The following is a 16,844-nucleotide window of genomic DNA, read 5'->3' on the forward strand; positions in this document are numbered from 1 at the left end:
TAGATGAGATCATTTTATTTCACAGGAACCTAGGTCAACACAGGCAAATTAAATACAATTTATATCCTTTTGCATTTAGATAAATGGAGAATTGAAAACTTAAGCTGTGACAAAAGTTTGAATAATTGGATCTGGCAACAAATAATTCAAGGGGGATAATCTCCTTTCCCATGCCATAATGTGATGTAAGTGTCTTTTCAGAATGGGAAAGAGTATTTTATTTAAGAACAGGTAATTCCAGATAGGAATGGCCAAGATCCTCCTTTGAAGCAAATTAAAAGTTAAAGTTTGCGCACAAGGGATTAATATGGTATGCTCCAAGCCAAATAGTTCTGGACTGGATAAGTTCAAGTTCAAATTTATTTGTCACATACACCAAACTGCACCAACATTATGGCGACTGTACATCTGTGGTTGTGCAAAAGTGACAATAAAGAACCAATGAACCATTGTTGGCATGGATGAATTGGGCCTAAGGGCTTGTTTCCACGCTATACGACCCTAAATAACATTTTACACTAGAAACATAGAAAATAGGTGCAGGAGTAGGCCATTCGGCCCTTCGAGCCTGCACCGCCATTCAATATGATCATGGCTGATCATCCAACTCAGTATCCTGTACCTGCCTCCATACCCCCTGATCCCTTTAGCCACAAGGGCCACATCTAACTCCCTCTTAAATATAGCCAATGAACTGGCCTCAACTATCTTCTGTGGCAGAGAATTTCACAGATTCACCACTCTCTGTGTAAAAAATGATTTTCTCATCTCAGTCCTAAAAGACTTCCCCCTTATCCTTAAACTGTGAGCCCTTGTTCTGGACTTCCCCAACATTGGGAATAATCTTCCTGCATCTAGCCTGTCCAACCCCTTAAGAATTTTGTAAGTTTCTATAAGATCCCCCCTCAATCTGCTAAATTCTAGCGAGTACAAGCCGAGTCTATCCAGTCTTTCTTCATATGAAAGTCCTGCCATCCCAGCAATCAGTCTGGTGAACCTTCTCTGTACTCCCTCTATGGCAAGAATGTCTTTCCTCAAATTAGGAGACCAAAACTGTACACAATACTCCAGGTGTGGTCTCACCAAGACCTGTACAACTGCAGTAGAACCTCCCTGCTCTTATACTCAAATCCTTTGGCTATGAATGCTAACACACCATTCGCTTTCTTCACTGCCTGCTGCACCTGCATGCCTACTTTCAATGACTGGTGTACCATGACACCCAGGTCTCGTTGCATCTCCCCTTTTCCTAATCGGCCACTGCACTCCTCATTATGCTTCTTCAAACCAAAGCTTGTGCAAAAAATACCTTGCATTCATCATATTTTAGCTGTACAATAGTGCATAATACGTGAGAAATAGCTTTGTTCTGGCAATCAAGAGGAAGACCCAAAATGAGAATACTTTTAATATGGGACTTGTGACTCAATTGGAGTCTGCAAAATGCCTCAGACAAATATTTCATCCATAATCTTCAGTTTCACTTAAGAGTTCAGATCAATTGTTCAGCTCCATGCTCAAGGAAGTCTCAATGACGCACTCTTGTTCCTATTCCTTAGGTTCCAGCAATGGAAGGTGGGTTTTTTTCACAGAAATGGTGCACTTATCACTCTCGACAAATCTTAAAAGTGTAATTCAGGAAGCATCTCTGCATGTGTTTGTATCTGTCTGTCGTCATGCCTGAGTGTATGTCAGATATGTGGCACAACTGCTGAATGAAAGGATCAAGTGTGGGATATATGCAGCTAGACTGAATCCATCAGAGTAGCCAAGGAAAGTAGACACAAAAATGCAAGCACATTCAAAATCTTTAGTTAACCTATTTATATAAATAACATAATTTTAAAAAATCTGATCACTTTTGCTTTAGTTATAACTAATAAAGTTGTTAACTTTTTCTCCATATTGTGCATCAAACATTTCAAAGTAACAAGGCTGGCATTATAATGAGACAATAGTGTCTTGGGGACTTGCCCTTATCAGTGAACTTTCACTTTGCTGTAAATGACAATTGAGGATCAACATGTACACTAATAACTGCATTTAAGTTCTATGATCAGGACCACTGATATGCAGTGTTCACAGATAACATAAACTCAGATATAAGATCCAAAATGTAGCTAAAAGAATTTAAACAAATACGTTAGTTAACATTAGGCTTAAAAAAAGACGGATAGATGGAGTGAAACGACCAAAACACGACAGGCGACCCCTCTTTATGGGAAGCTGTGTTCTTAGAAAATGGACAACATCACAATTTTCTATAGTGTAAAGCCAAGTCACCTGCCTGTACATGGGCTGGAAAAAATGTACTTTATTTACCCCACCGTCCTATGTACACAAATTCTGCATGAGCATATCTTAAACTAGTTGGGTAGTGATTTGTGAATTCTGTAAGTGAAGATTTCTGTTAACCGAATGGTTTACGGAGTGGTAGTACAAACACAGTGGTTACCTATTCAAGTGTTCTGCAATTACTATGAAGGTTAGTGACAATGTTACAAAAATGTTATTGTATTGTAGCAACTTTAAAATATTTAGTTTAGTAGTCTTAGTTTGCATTTCACCGAGTTGGTTTGCTTTCTGCAGACCTTGTGTCTTTGTATCCTCCTTTAAAATGTAATCAAAATTATAAAAGGGCTCACCTCTTCAGGGCGACTAAGTGCAGGAGTTCCTGTCAAAAGGACTGCTCTAGCAGCTTTTTGTATAACGGGCCCCAAAATTGTGCTTCGGGCTGCATTACGTGACTTTATGTAGTGGGATTCATCAACTATAACAACTTGAAATTTTTGATTGTACAACGCATCTATTAAGGTCTGTGCATCACTTGTCAAAAGGCCATAACTGAGAATTGTAACCTTGCTGGCTGGAATTCTCCTGCACAAGATAAAAATAATTGAAATTATAGATCAAAAAATTATTATGGACAGTAGCATTTTGAACAACATATCTCTATACAACAAACCATGGAACAGTAATTCATCCAAGGTCAAAGTTTATTCTGTAAAGTTAGATATGTCACTTCTCTCTATGTGTAAAGAAGTTATTATGATTGGATTTCATTCCATATTCCACCATTCAGGACATGACTCAATGTCTGCAGATTGTCACGGTTCACCTGTTGTAATGGCAACAATTTCAATTCTACCCCTCCAAAAAAAAAAGGTATTTCTAAATACACGAAGAAAAATAAATATATCATGCTTTGTGTTTTACAATTTACCCCATGCACTAATAATAATGTGTTGTGAATAACAAGAATAGGACATTCACTGGAACTCATTCATTGTTTAGGAGATAGCATAGTGTTCCAGATCTTGTTTAAGATGAACATTTGATATCAAAGCACGGGTAGGCACTGTACTAAGGCTGAGATTCCAGAGAAAGATCATAACTAGATCAACTAGAAAGTAACTCCAAATTAAACTAAAATAAAGAGAATAACAATTCAGCCTTGGGTACAGTGTTCAAATATTGCTATCATCAAATACTTAGAGTTACTGCTGCCCAGTTCCAGTGAGTCAGGTTCAGTCCTGACCTGGGGTGATGTGTGTGGAATTTGCACATGTCCTTGTGATACTTTGGGTTTCCGCTCAATTTGCTCATAAAAGTTTAAGGAGATTTGGCATGGCACTGAATACTCTAACACACTTCTACATATGCACTGTAGAAAGTATCCTGACTGACTACATCATGGTATGGCAATTCTAAAGCACAGGAACACAAGAGGCTGCAGAGAACGGTGGACACAACCAGGTTAATCACAGGCACAACCTTCCCCACCATTGAAAGCATCTGAAGGAGGCATTGCTTCAGGAAGTTTGCATCTATCCTAAAAGATTGCCACCATCTGAGCCATACCCTCCTCTTGCTGCTATCATTAGACAGAAGGTATTAAGTCCCACACCACCAGGTTGAGATAGTTATTTTCCTACAACCATCAGCTTTTTGAACTGACCTGCACGACCCTAATCTTATTTTAACAAAGGAACACTATGAACCAACTGCTGGACTACCATGGATTTATTTCTAATTGTGTTATGCACATGTCTTATTTTTTTGAGGTCTTTCTGTTTAGAAATTCTTGTGCATTTGATAATAAACTTGACTCTAAACTCGACTTGACTTGATATCTCAAAAACATTATGGTAGATTAATTACAAGTAGTTGGAGGAACTTAGCAGGTCAGGTAACATCTGTGGAGGGAAACGGACATCCGTGTTGAGTCAGGGTCCTTCATCTGGCCTAATTCCAGGAACAGGAGACTTCAGTTATGTGTATGGACTGGACAAACTAGAGTTGTTTTCCTCTGAACAGATCTCTACATAGCCTCTCCTGTTCTATGTGTGCACAATTACAAAAGGTATAGAGATGATAAATATAAACTGTTCCCAATGGTGTGGGTTAAAGAACCAAGGAGAACCACAGGGCATTAGGCAATGTTTTGGGTCAGGTCGCTATAGTAGGGGGGAGAAAGCTGGAAGGGAGATGGGAGATGGAGAGTGGACAAAGCCAAGCAAATGGTAGTGAATTCCCCAATTTTAGCTGAGTAATCTACAAACATCTCATGTGTCCCACCTGGATGTGCACTAATTTCTCTTTCTCCCGTCCCTTCAACCTACATTCCTTCCTCTGGCTTCACTTTTCACACCTTTTCTGTCCATAGTTCATTATCTCATATTTAGTGTCTTTATCTTCTCTGGCCTTTGTCCAACCATCTGCCAATGAAAAAAAACCTTCACCTGTATCCACTATCACTAACCAGGCTTTGTCCCACCCCCACCTCTCTTCCCACTACTACATCCAGTCTCAAGGGTCTCAAGAGTCAGAAGAAGTGTTTTGGAACGTCGCCTATTTCCTTCGCTCCATAGATGCTGCTGCACCCGCTGAGTTTCTCCAGCATTTTTGTGTACCTTCAAGGGTCTCAACCTCATCCTCCAGAGATGGTGGGGACCTGCTGAATTACTCTAGCATTTTGTCTTTATTTGTAAACCGCATCTGCAATTCCTTGAGTCTACCTACCATATTGAAGGTTATTGGTTTAAAAAAAAGACTTTTTTTAGGGACCTGGAATACTGGTGCTTTTGGGACCTGAAATGCCAAGGGTGGCAGCAGCTGAATGATTAACTTTCTCCAATGACCTCCCTCTTTCTCTTTCACTTGCCTGATTCTACTGCTACCTACTTAAGGTCAATTAAACTATCACAAAAGATCACAGATCACATTGGAGTAATGAACAAGTCGCTGGAGGAACTCAATGGAGCATAGGAGGAGTGATCCACATGGATGAGGAATGATCTTATAAAGGTTTATAAAACTATGAGGAGCATAGATAGGGTGGATAGTCGCAATCTTTCCCCCCAAAATAGAAGAGTCTAAAACTAGAGGACATAGGTTTAAGAAGAGAGAAAAATTAAATGAAAGCGATCTAGGCGTAGGCTTTTCCACACAGAGGATGGCGGGTAGAGGGAACAAGTTGTCTCCAAAAATCACACCACATCAAAGACACCAGGGGCTATTATTCTTGTGAATGTTAGCATTAGCACAATCCAGCTTGTCTCCTGCCAAACTATATCCTCATAGCCCTGCATTTTTGTTAAACCGTCGAGCTTATCCAATTCCTTTTCTGAAAAGAATCCTTCAAATTGCTTCCACCAAACGTAGTCACACTTGCTTCATAAATCACCACCACCTTCTGCGATTTTGTTCTTTGTATTGCCTTCAATTCTTTTGCCAATAATTTAATCTGTTTCTGTTTGTTCTCAACATTTCTGCCATTGAAAACTGTTATCTTTCAACCCATCACTTTTGCTCTACAGACTTGAGACTAGCAAACACAAATTGATTCTCTCCTGCTGTTAAATGGTCCTTAAGGTTTTTGTCTTGACCAACCTGACTGTTACCTGACTCAAGGCATAAATTGAGATGCAGTCAAAACACAGCAATGATATCAGGTGATAGAAATGGGAGGATAGTTGTTAAACCATATTCATTGTAATATAGTTCAGTTTAATTTAGAGATACAGCACGGAAACATGCCCTTCGGCTTACCGAATCCGCACCGACCACCGATCCCCGCACATTAACACTATCCTACATACACTAGGGGCAATTTACACATACACCAAGCCAATTAACCTACATACCTGTACCTTGTTGGAGTGTGGGAGGAAACCGAAGATCTCGGAGCAAACCCACGGGGTCACAGGGAGAACGTACAAACTCCATACAGACAGCACCCGTGGTTGGGATCGAACCCGGGTCTCCAGCGCTGCAAGGCAGCAACTCTTCCACTGCACCACCGTGCCGCCCATAATTAGCTAAACAATTAATCTTATTTATTGATCTGAAAATCGCTAAAGCTCACCCAATATCATTTTTAGACTCAATGAGATTAATATCATCAGGATTCAGATCAGTGATCCATTTTTCTATTTCCTCGATCCAGGGATACTTGAGTGATGATGGAACAACTATCAGCAGAGGCCATTCCTTCTTATACAAGTAGGATATTGAAATTGCTTGAATAGTTTTCCCCAGGCCCATCTGTTGGTGAAAAAGTATATAACCTTGGTTATTCTATTCACAATTTGGATTTAACCGATGAAATATACCACTAGAAAATGGAGTGTTAGTTATTGTCTGAGATACTGCAAGTTAGAATTTTCATAACCAGGCATCCATCATTGAAAGTGAAATGGCTGGAAATAATTTGCTTAATGGGGTAGACATTAAAGGCCACCATCATGGAATTTACTCCCACTTGCAATATTTAATATTTAGCTGTCCAATATTCTGAAAAAGGTGCCTTGACGATGTATCAGTTTTTCAGCATGATCATTTTTAGAAGGCATTACCTTAATTTACTCTGCTGACAAAGATGTATTAAATATATAGGAATTCACTTCAAGATGAGCGTTAAGTTTGCAACTTGAACTTGAATTTGTTATGGTAATTTTGGCAAAACAGATCATATTTCAAAAATATTCTCATTTGAATCTTGCATTTTGATTCAGTGCACCAGTTAAGAGTACAGGGACAATGAAGTGATAATGATAAATTTGCAAGTCAGCATGCTTTGTGAATTGGGGGGAAACTTTCATGTAGTGGCATCATTTCTACATTTTCACTTTCACCTCCGCAACATCGCCAAAATCAGACCCTCAGTCACACCTCCCGCTGCTGAAAGACTCATCCATGCCTTCATCTCCTCCCGACTGGACTACTGCAACTCACTTCTCCTTGGCATCAGCTCCACCTACATCAACCGACTCCAACTGGTCCAGAACGCAGCCGCCCGACTCATCACCCACAACAAATCCTGGTATCACATCACTCCAGTCCTCAAACAATTTCACTGGCTTCCCATCTCCCACCGGATCACCTACAAAATCCTGGTCCTCACCTACAAAGCCCTCCACCATCTGGCTCCCACATATCTCGCTGACCTCCTCTCCCCCTACCAACCCTCACGGTCCCTCAGATCCACATCAGCTGGTCTCCTCTCCATCCACAAATCCAACCTCCGCAGTTTTGGGGACAGAGCCTTCTCCAGGGCAGCTCCCAGGCTCTGGAACTCCCTCCCCCAACTGATCCGCAATTCCGTGTCCCTCACCATCTTCCAGTCCCGCCTCAAGACCCATCTCTTCACCTCTGCCTATCCTTAGCCCCACGTCCCCCTCCCTTTTCATCTGTGCTTGAATTGCCTCATATTGTGTTTTGAATTAAATTCTGTCTTTAATTTGTGTACTAGTCATGTCTCTACTATTTATTTCAAGGCGCCCATAAATAAAATTTATTATTATTATTATTTTTCCTTGTAGATAGTGGAAGATGGGGGTTTGATAGGGACTGCTGAAGTAATCTTGGTGAGTAACTGCAGTACATATTGGAGAAGGTAGATGCTACATCCATGGTGGATGAGGTGAATGTGAAGCGAGGTTCATTTTGCTTGTACAGAATCAGGATTCATAATTGTGCTGCGGAACATTATATCCCACGACTCTGGTCATTTTTCTGTACATTGTTCTGATTTGCTCCTGTACCTGTGTATTTAAAGTTTTTCATCTTGCCTTTTTCAAACTAAAGAAGGTCAGACAATGTTATCATTCCTTACACAGATACTCGGGTTTTAATTGCAACAATCAATTTAGGGATAAAATTTCATAAATAAACTCACCTCATCTGCAATCATACACCTATATTAAAAAAAAGAAAAACAATAAATGGAACTAACTCAGAACTATTTTTCTTCTAATCACACATCTACAAAGTCAATCTGAATGAAACATCTCGAAATAAAGTAATAAGAAACGCAATATCATTAACATAACAAACAGGTTCTGAAGAAGGATCCCAACCCGAAACATCACCTATGCTTATTGTATCTTTCTGGCAACTTTACAAACTTTTTGCTTTAACGCTACTTTTAATTTTTTTCCTGCAATTCCTGGTTGGACTGCTTTTTCTTTGGTATGAATCACATGTTCCGTGAATGTTAGCCATTGCCCATCCCCCACAGCTTTTAATGCAGTTTGCAATCTTCTGCAGACAAAGTGTCCCCAATATCTTGCTTCCTTTGGCTAAATTAAACTATGCCACTTTCAAATTGAATGCAAAATTCTTTACTCTTCCCAAGAGGACCATTTGTAACAAGATTATTAATGAACCCATTCTTGATGCATAGCACGTGACCTAACATAGCCCATTTCTTAATTGGTTCCTCAACATACTCATCTAGAAATTCATCTCACACACATTTTAGAAGTTCATCTTTACACATTGTTTCATGACTTGATTTGCCTTATCTAAATGTACATTTATTTCCCACCACAATTACTGTATCCCCATTTTAAGGACTACAATTTATACTGTGCCTTTTGACTGTTCTTATGCGAATAATCAACTTCTCGGTTTAGGTTTATTATTGTCATGTGTACCGTGCTACCCAACCAAATTGAATGATACTTTACATAAATACAATTAAACCAAACTCGAGAACAATAGGCAAAGCAAAGGGAAAGATAGAGTACAGAATATAGTTCTTCGCATTGTAGCACACCAGTTCCAGACAAAGTCCACAATGTCCGCAATGGGATAGAGGCAACTCTGACAGTACCCTGGCTTATGGAAGAACCATTCAGAAACCTGATAACAGAGGGGAAGAAGCTGTTCCAGAGTCTGGTGGTGTGCACTTTAAAGCCTACGAAACCTCCTGCCATTACATGGGAACGGAAGAAGCAGGAATAACCAGGAGTGATGTCTTTGAATATGTCGGCTGCTTTTCTGAGGCAGCGGGAAGTGTAAATCAATGGGTTCAATGGTACTTTATTGGCATATGTACCTACGTACACTGAAATTCTCTTTTTGCTTACAGTTCAGAAAAACATCTTACTATAGGCACTATTATATTTTAGTGCAAGAGTACAAGAACAGTAGGTAACACTGAGACAGTACCCAAGAGTCGCCAAGTTTCTGGCACCAGGTTGTGTGATTCAAATCCGATATTATTAACAATAGAATCTTAACGTTGCCATAAAGGCCCACTGTTCTAGCTGCAGCACTGGATCGGAATTCTTCCCATAACTAGAGAGTCCTCAAATCCTGGCAACCTCCTTGTCATTCTCCGCTCCAGCTCAGTCACATCCTTCACATCATGCGGTGATCTGAACTGCATACAATACTCCAGGTGCAGTCTAATCAGTGTGTGCAAAGTGGCAATGTAAAGCCCCATGTCTGATATGCTGTGCACAAAATACTCCTTGGGCTGGGGTTTGCAACATGTAGATAAGGTGAAGCTGACAAGTTTGATAAGAGAATGAATGTGTAACAGTTACACCAGAACATCCTAGCATTTATTAAGGTGATACATGACTCGACAAGGAGTCAATGATGCGGAGTCTGGACTGTGCGATGGACTAACAACATTCACAACCCTCTGCAATTTCTTGCAGTGGGCAGAGCTGAACCAAAACCAAGCTGTGATGCAATCCAACAGTATATTTTTAATGGTGGATCAGTCTAAGTCCGTGAAAAATCGGAAATATGCCGAATTCCATCTCATCATTGCCCGTGATCTGCCTCCCTGCCACTTTGTTCTATTAAAACAGATTCCAATTATGTACGATGATTTGATGAGCCAAAATCCATTGTAACTACAGTGATATTGCACTGAGTGCTATCTTGAAAGGTGCTGATTCATTATAGCACTCCTGGTCCTTCAATCCCAACACTCAGATACATGACACCCATGTAATTTGAACACCAAGTCTGCTTGGACAGCACTGGCAACCCAACATGAGCACTGCTTGGCCAGGGAACTTGCCTCCCCACACACACTCCCCTCTTAAGGCTGGAGAGGCAGAATCGCTGGAAAAAAGGAATGGGTGATGTTTTGGGTTGAGACCCTTCCCCAGACCTAATAAGCAGGCTCTCTACATAGCCATGGGTTATGCCCTTGCTGTAGAGGGCAGTGATTTATGCCAGCTGATTATAGCAGCATGCAGCAATGGATAGGGGCTTATGCTAAGTTGTTGAACAAGCACAATTTTAAGTAACAAGCCTCTCTATCCATATACTTACAAGACCATTTTACAAAGATTTTATTCACGCTCTTGTTCCTGCGAGCTAATCCTGAGCACTAGTGTATGCTACTTTCCCAACAGTGCTAATCTGATGTTCCTTTCAGTTTTGCCTAGCTTGCCTTAGTGTTGAATACCCTGGAAGATTTAGTTCTCAACTTTAACCATCTTATAGCCATGTCACTATATTGTTAGATCATTTGCTATTATGTTGTTAATTTATCCAACTTGCAATTGCAGCAACCATTCCAATAAGAAAATGATTCTGATAAAGGCCAATGGTGATAACACATTGGCTGCATTAGCAAGCGTCTGGATGACTGGTGAAGCATTGTAGAAAGTTGTGCATGATTGATTGCTGAATAAAGATTCCTCATAGATAAAGCAATGCCAAAAGAATAAAGGACATCTTTTTTTTGGTTGAAGTATTTATTATTGTCACGTGTACAGAGATACAGCAAAAAAAATTGCATGCTGTCCAGGCAAGTCATATCATAAATAATTACATTAGGACAGTGCAAGGAAACAGAATGCAGCATACAGTGCTGGAGATAGAGAAAGAATAGATTTTTAAAAGTGCAAGAGCCACATCGAGGTAGATTAAGAGATCATGAATTAATCTGCAGCATATCTAAAGTCCATTCCAGAGTCTGATGACAGTGGGAAAGAAGCCGTTCTTAAATCTGGTGGTGCATGCTTTCAAGCTTTAATATCTGTTCAATGAGAGAGGAGTGAATAAGTAGGGTATGAATCGGCATTCATATGCTGACCTCCTCCCCGAGACAATGTGAAGTATAAATGGAGTTTGTGTGGAGGGGGAAAGAGAGAGGTTGGCTTGCGTGATGGACAGGGCTGTATTCATAACTCAACTCTCCGCAGTTTCTTACAATCTTGGGCAGGGCAGTAGCGATGCCAAGGTGTGATGCATCCCATTAGAATGCTTTCTATAGTGTGTCTGTTGCCACAAAAGTCATTGGAGACATTGCAGATTTCCATAGCCTTCTGAGAATAGCATTGGTGTGCTTTTTTAGATGTAGCATCGATTATGGCTGAACCAGGACAAATTGTTGGTGATTTTACATAGGAATTTTGAGCTCTCCGCTACCTCCACTTCAACATTTCACGATTTCAACAACTGCATTACTGCACTAACAAAAACAGGTTGGAAATATTAAAAAAGTTATCACTTGCTTCATGGGTCTATTCATGTGCAACTTGTTAGCCACTGCATACGCATTGATTCAAAATACAAGGTTTTTGGGTATGTCTTTAAGATCCGATCAAATTCTACATTTTTAACCAGATATTTCCCGATCTTCGCTATAACCTTTTAGAATAATATCTTGGTGCTCAAACATCTGTTGAATTAAGTTAATCGCTCCCCCATGGTTCGAGTTAATAGGCCACTGTTGAAATTTAACCTAGTGATCCTGTTTTCATCCCACCTTCTACAATTCCAGGAGCATTGTTCCAAGAATATTAAATCCTATATAGAAAACAGACAAATACAGCTTCCTTGGTTCAGAGAATATTTCACATTCTTGTTAAATTAGAAATGTGGTGCAACAGCTATATTCTTGAGCGATCAATTTTTGTTCAAATTTGATGTTTAGTAGGGCCAATACAATTCCTTACTCAACAGCAACATGTTTTTAAATTCCACATTTTATTCACATTATAAATACCTGCATATTTATGTTGGGCAAATATGTTTTTGCGCCAATCGACGTAGCTTTCTGAGAACTGCAGGAAAAAATAATGAATTTAGGCTAAACTGACAGGAAAAGACAGAAAAAGTGACATAATTGACTTTGAGCAAGAGATCCTCTTTTTACATTAGGACCTGAAAATGTTGGAAGTACTCAGCAGGTGAGTTGAAGAGAGAAGGCCAATATAAACACTGCTGTGGATTCAGATCTCATGGATGCAAAACCCAAGGACTATCAGCTGCATGGGGCAATAGAAAAGGGTACCAGATTATCACCATGGGAATTGCTATTTGCCAGTTTTAACAGGAAAAATATGGACACAGAAAATCATAATGGCAAAAAGCAAGTGACAGGAATACATGCCCCAGAGTAAAAATACGTAGCTTCAAAATAATTTTAAAATATATATGCTTAATTTTTTTCCAATTTAATGTTTGCGCTGATTTCGTGTAATTCAGACTGAATTAACAAAGGATAAACCTGCAAATTGAAGCATTATGTTAAATACCACAGCCAACCAATAGTGGCACTGCAAGAGCAATATGAAGAATCCAATATAGAAATCCCTTTTAATTTGTTGGTGTTAGCAACCAGTCAATGGCTTTACTACAATAATTATATTTTCTTGTCATCCTATTCAGAATTTAAAAAAAACTTAAATGTTTTGTGAGCAAGTACAATATCATGTGAGAAATGAAGGAAATTACTATTAATAAATACAAAAGAGTAATTTGTTTCCCCTGACCAGGAACAAGCAACGCAGTTTGAGAATTAAAAAGCCATTTATGATCGACATTAGAAAACAAGTTCTTCCCTCGGAGGTTGACAAACCGTTAAAATTCTCTGATCTGAACTGTTGCGAACTGCTGTTCATTCATAACAGAGATGGATAATTTCTAGGCACTAAAGGAATCATTGAGGTCATGTTGAAAAGAGGCACTGAGGTACAAGAACAGTCATCATGATCTTGATGAATGGCAGGGCACACTCTAAGGGCCAGATGACCTACTTCTCCAATACTTGTTCGACAATTTTAGGTTGAATTCACCATTTGCACCAAAACGGCTGCCTTTCTCAAACTATGCATTTTGGTTGTTGTGGTAACTCAAGTCTTCACATTCGTCCGAGAACTGCAAGGCTTTAATATATAATATTTCCGGTTAAAGTGTTTTAAGTGTTATTTTTTCACAAGATGTTCCATTGAGAACAAGTACTGAATGTACTGTACTTCAAACTTGAATTATAATACTAGCTGCCAAGCAAAATACCAATTAATATTTTAAATATTACTTGTTAGCATTCTAATTATCATCACAACTTTCTTTGCACATTTATAATAGGCACTTTCAAAATCACAATTCTATCACCCTGGCCACTGTTGTATGCTCGTTTTGATTTTATTCATGAAAAAGTACAATATTCACAGGGGTCACAGCTATCAACAAAAAAATACATAATGATTAATGTGATTACAATTGAATCCCTTAGGTCAATATTAAAGCTGCAAATTTGATAAAGCAATGTAGACACTTGCCTAACATTTGCTAGATGGGAATAAAATTAAATTAAGGAAATTATGTAGGTGGAAATTTCTACTTTTTGTTCAACTTAGTCCAAGCCAGATTTACATTTAAAAAAATTAACAAATGATACTGCTTAAACAATATTTTTGGAAAAGAAACAATGTAACGTAAATACGTAGCAGGTTGGTCAGGATCAGTGAAAAGAGGAAGGGTTAACGTTTTGGGTTGAAGCGCTTTTGTCAGAAAAAAAAAATCAGGTCAATAATGCTTCAAGGTGTGGAGTGGGAGTGATGGTGGGGAGAACAAAGAGAATATCTGTGATAAAATGGAAACAACGAGACTAAATGGTGATGGTGCCAGGTTTTACGGGCAAAATAAAAGCAGATGAATGAGCATGTGGAGTGGGAAAGGAAAACTAACTTTGCAGGTTGAGAACCTTTCAACCAAATTGGATAATCGTGATAGAACTAGAAAGTCAATTACCCAAAACTGCTGATTTAGAGTTAGAGAGTCAAAGTATTCACCATATAAACATTAAAATATATATATATAATTATGGGTAGAGTTGGGGTGAATATTTGACGAAATGAAATTATAGGATGTGTATGCAGAGCAGTACGATTTGGCTAACTATAGGAAGCAGACATTTCGCATTTACAATGGAAAAGGGGGAAAATAAGACTTAGACAATTCTTAGAACAGAACTCTTACATACACTGGGGCAGCCATAATTTAGAGACTTGGCATTCATCTCCAGTTAAAGGGAATTCAAAAAATTCATGACACTCAGAACAAATACATTGGTGACATCTTATTTAAAAAAAAAAAGATTTAGCTTCTAAGATGTCAAAAGTCAAGTCATATTAATTGTCATATACACCAGGATAAATAGGATAAATGAAATTCTTGCTCACTGGCAAATTAATGTCACAGCACACAAATAAACACACCATATGCAATAAACTATCAGTTATTAGAGGCAACCAGACCACAACAGTGAAAGCCGATGTAATGCAACCTTAAAAAAACGTCCACAGTACTTCGGTAATGAGGTAAGTGGTTCAAGAATCTGATGATTAATAGAAAGCTGTCCTTGAACCTAGAGGGAATGATTCTCAGCCTCTTGCACCTTCTTCCTACATGGTGCAGTGAGATGTGAGCCTGGTCTGGCTGTTGTGGGTCTTTAATGATATTAGTTGCCTTCCTGAGTCAGCACTTTCTGCAGAACCTTTCGATGATGGGGAGCCATTTCAGTGATGGCCAGGCAACATCCACCATTTCCTGCAGCCACTTTCGTTCTTCAGCGTTTGAATTTCTGAACCAGGCCGCGATGCAACCAGTCATTTTGCTCTCCACAATCTATCATATCCTTATAATTATAAAACTCTGATCTTGGATGTGTGTGTGTGTATTTATTTGTTTGTGTATAATCACATCTTCACAAAAAAACGACACGCTAATGGTCAAATTTTTTACATATTCCAGTAGAGATTTTCCTCCTGGAGTCCAAAATTTGCACTTGGTCTGGTACATAACTAAAACTCTGATCATGTCATCGTCCGGTTTGACGGTCTTTCTATTGGCGCAAAAACGGTTTGCGATAGCAGTACGATTTTTCGCCAATTTACTCACCGTTCTCCTGTGCTGTGAGTCCACCAAGTTTCGTTCCGATCGGTTGAATGTCGTAAAAGTTAGCAAGGTTTAAAAATCATAAAAAACGCACGTACACAGATCGATCTCCTCTCCTGCCAGTCAGCTCCGCGCGGATTAGTTTCTTCCCCCGTCACTCTCCGGAACAGTCCGCCCCTTCCTGCGTCCATATAACCATATAACAATTACAGCACGGAAACAGGCCATCTCGACCCTTCTAGTCCGTGCCGAACACGTATTCTCCCCTAGTCCCAAATACATGCGCTCAGACCATAACCCTCCATTCCTTTCCCGTCCATATAACTATCCAATTTATTTTTAAATTATAAAAACGAACCTGCCTCCACCACCTTCACTGGAAGCTCATTCCACACAGCCATCACTCTCTGAGTAAAGAAGTTCCCCCTCATGTTACCCCTAAACTTCTGTCCCTTAATTCTCAAGTCATGTCCCCTTGTTTGAATCTTCCCTACTCTCAGTGGGAAAAGCTTGTCCACGTCAACTCTGTCTATCCCTCTCATCATTTTAAAGACCTCTATCAAGTCCCCCCTTAACCTTCTGCGCTCCAAAGAATAAAGCCCTAACTTGTTCAACCTTTCTCTGTAACTTAGTTGCTGAAACCCAGGCAAAATTCTAGTAAATCTCCTCTGTACTCTCTCTATTTTGTTGACATCCTTCCTATAATTAGGCGACCAAAATTGTACACCATACTCCAGAATTGGCCGCACCAATGCCTTGTACAATTTTAACATTACATCCCAACTTCTGTACTCAATGCTCTGATTTATAAAGGCCAGCACACCAAAAGCTTTCTTTACCACCCTATCTACATGAGATTCCACTTTCAGGGAACTGTGCACAGTTATTCCCAGATCCCTCTGTTCACCTGCATTCTTCAATTCCCTACCATTTACCATGTACGTCCTATTTTGATTTGTCCTGCCAAGATGTAGCACCTCACACTTATCAGCATTAAACTCCATCTGCCATCTTTCAGTCCACTCTTCCAACTGGCATAAATCTCTCTGTAGACTTTGAAAATCTAGTTCATTACCCACAACCCCACCTATTTTAGTATCATCTGCATACTTACTAATCCAATTTACCACACCATCATCCAGATCATTGATGTACATGACAAACAACAGTGGACCCAACACAGATCCCTGTGGCACCCCACTAGTCACTGGCCTCCAACCTGACAAACAACCATCCACCATTACTCTCTGGCATCTCCCATTCAGCCACTGTTGAATCCATCTTGCTACTCCACCATTAATACCCAACCATTGAACCTTCTTAACCAACCTTCCGTGAGGAACCTTGTCAAAGGCCTTACTGAAGTCCATATATACAACATCCACTGCTTTACCCTCATCAAT

General features: G+C 39.5%; 1 protein-coding gene across 3 annotated transcripts in view; it reads right to left on the minus strand.

Annotated features, from left to right (window-relative positions):
* Positions 1-16,844, minus strand: part of zranb3 (zinc finger RANBP2-type containing 3) — a 107,649-nt gene that overhangs the window by 58,707 nt on the left and 32,098 nt on the right. For all 3 annotated transcript variants that reach the window (XM_033024660.1, XM_033024661.1, XM_033024662.1), the window contains exons 3-5: positions 8,180-8,198; positions 6,368-6,546; positions 2,646-2,877 (exon numbers count right to left, since the gene is read on the minus strand). In XM_033024660.1, coding sequence (XP_032880551.1) covers positions 2,646-2,877; positions 6,368-6,546; positions 8,180-8,198 — 430 coding nt within the window. The remainder of the gene's footprint in view (positions 1-2,645; positions 2,878-6,367; positions 6,547-8,179; positions 8,199-16,844) is intronic.

This window comes from Amblyraja radiata, chromosome 7 (genome assembly GCF_010909765.2).
Source record: "Amblyraja radiata isolate CabotCenter1 chromosome 7, sAmbRad1.1.pri, whole genome shotgun sequence".
Classification (NCBI taxonomy): Eukaryota; Metazoa; Chordata; class Chondrichthyes; order Rajiformes; family Rajidae; genus Amblyraja; species Amblyraja radiata.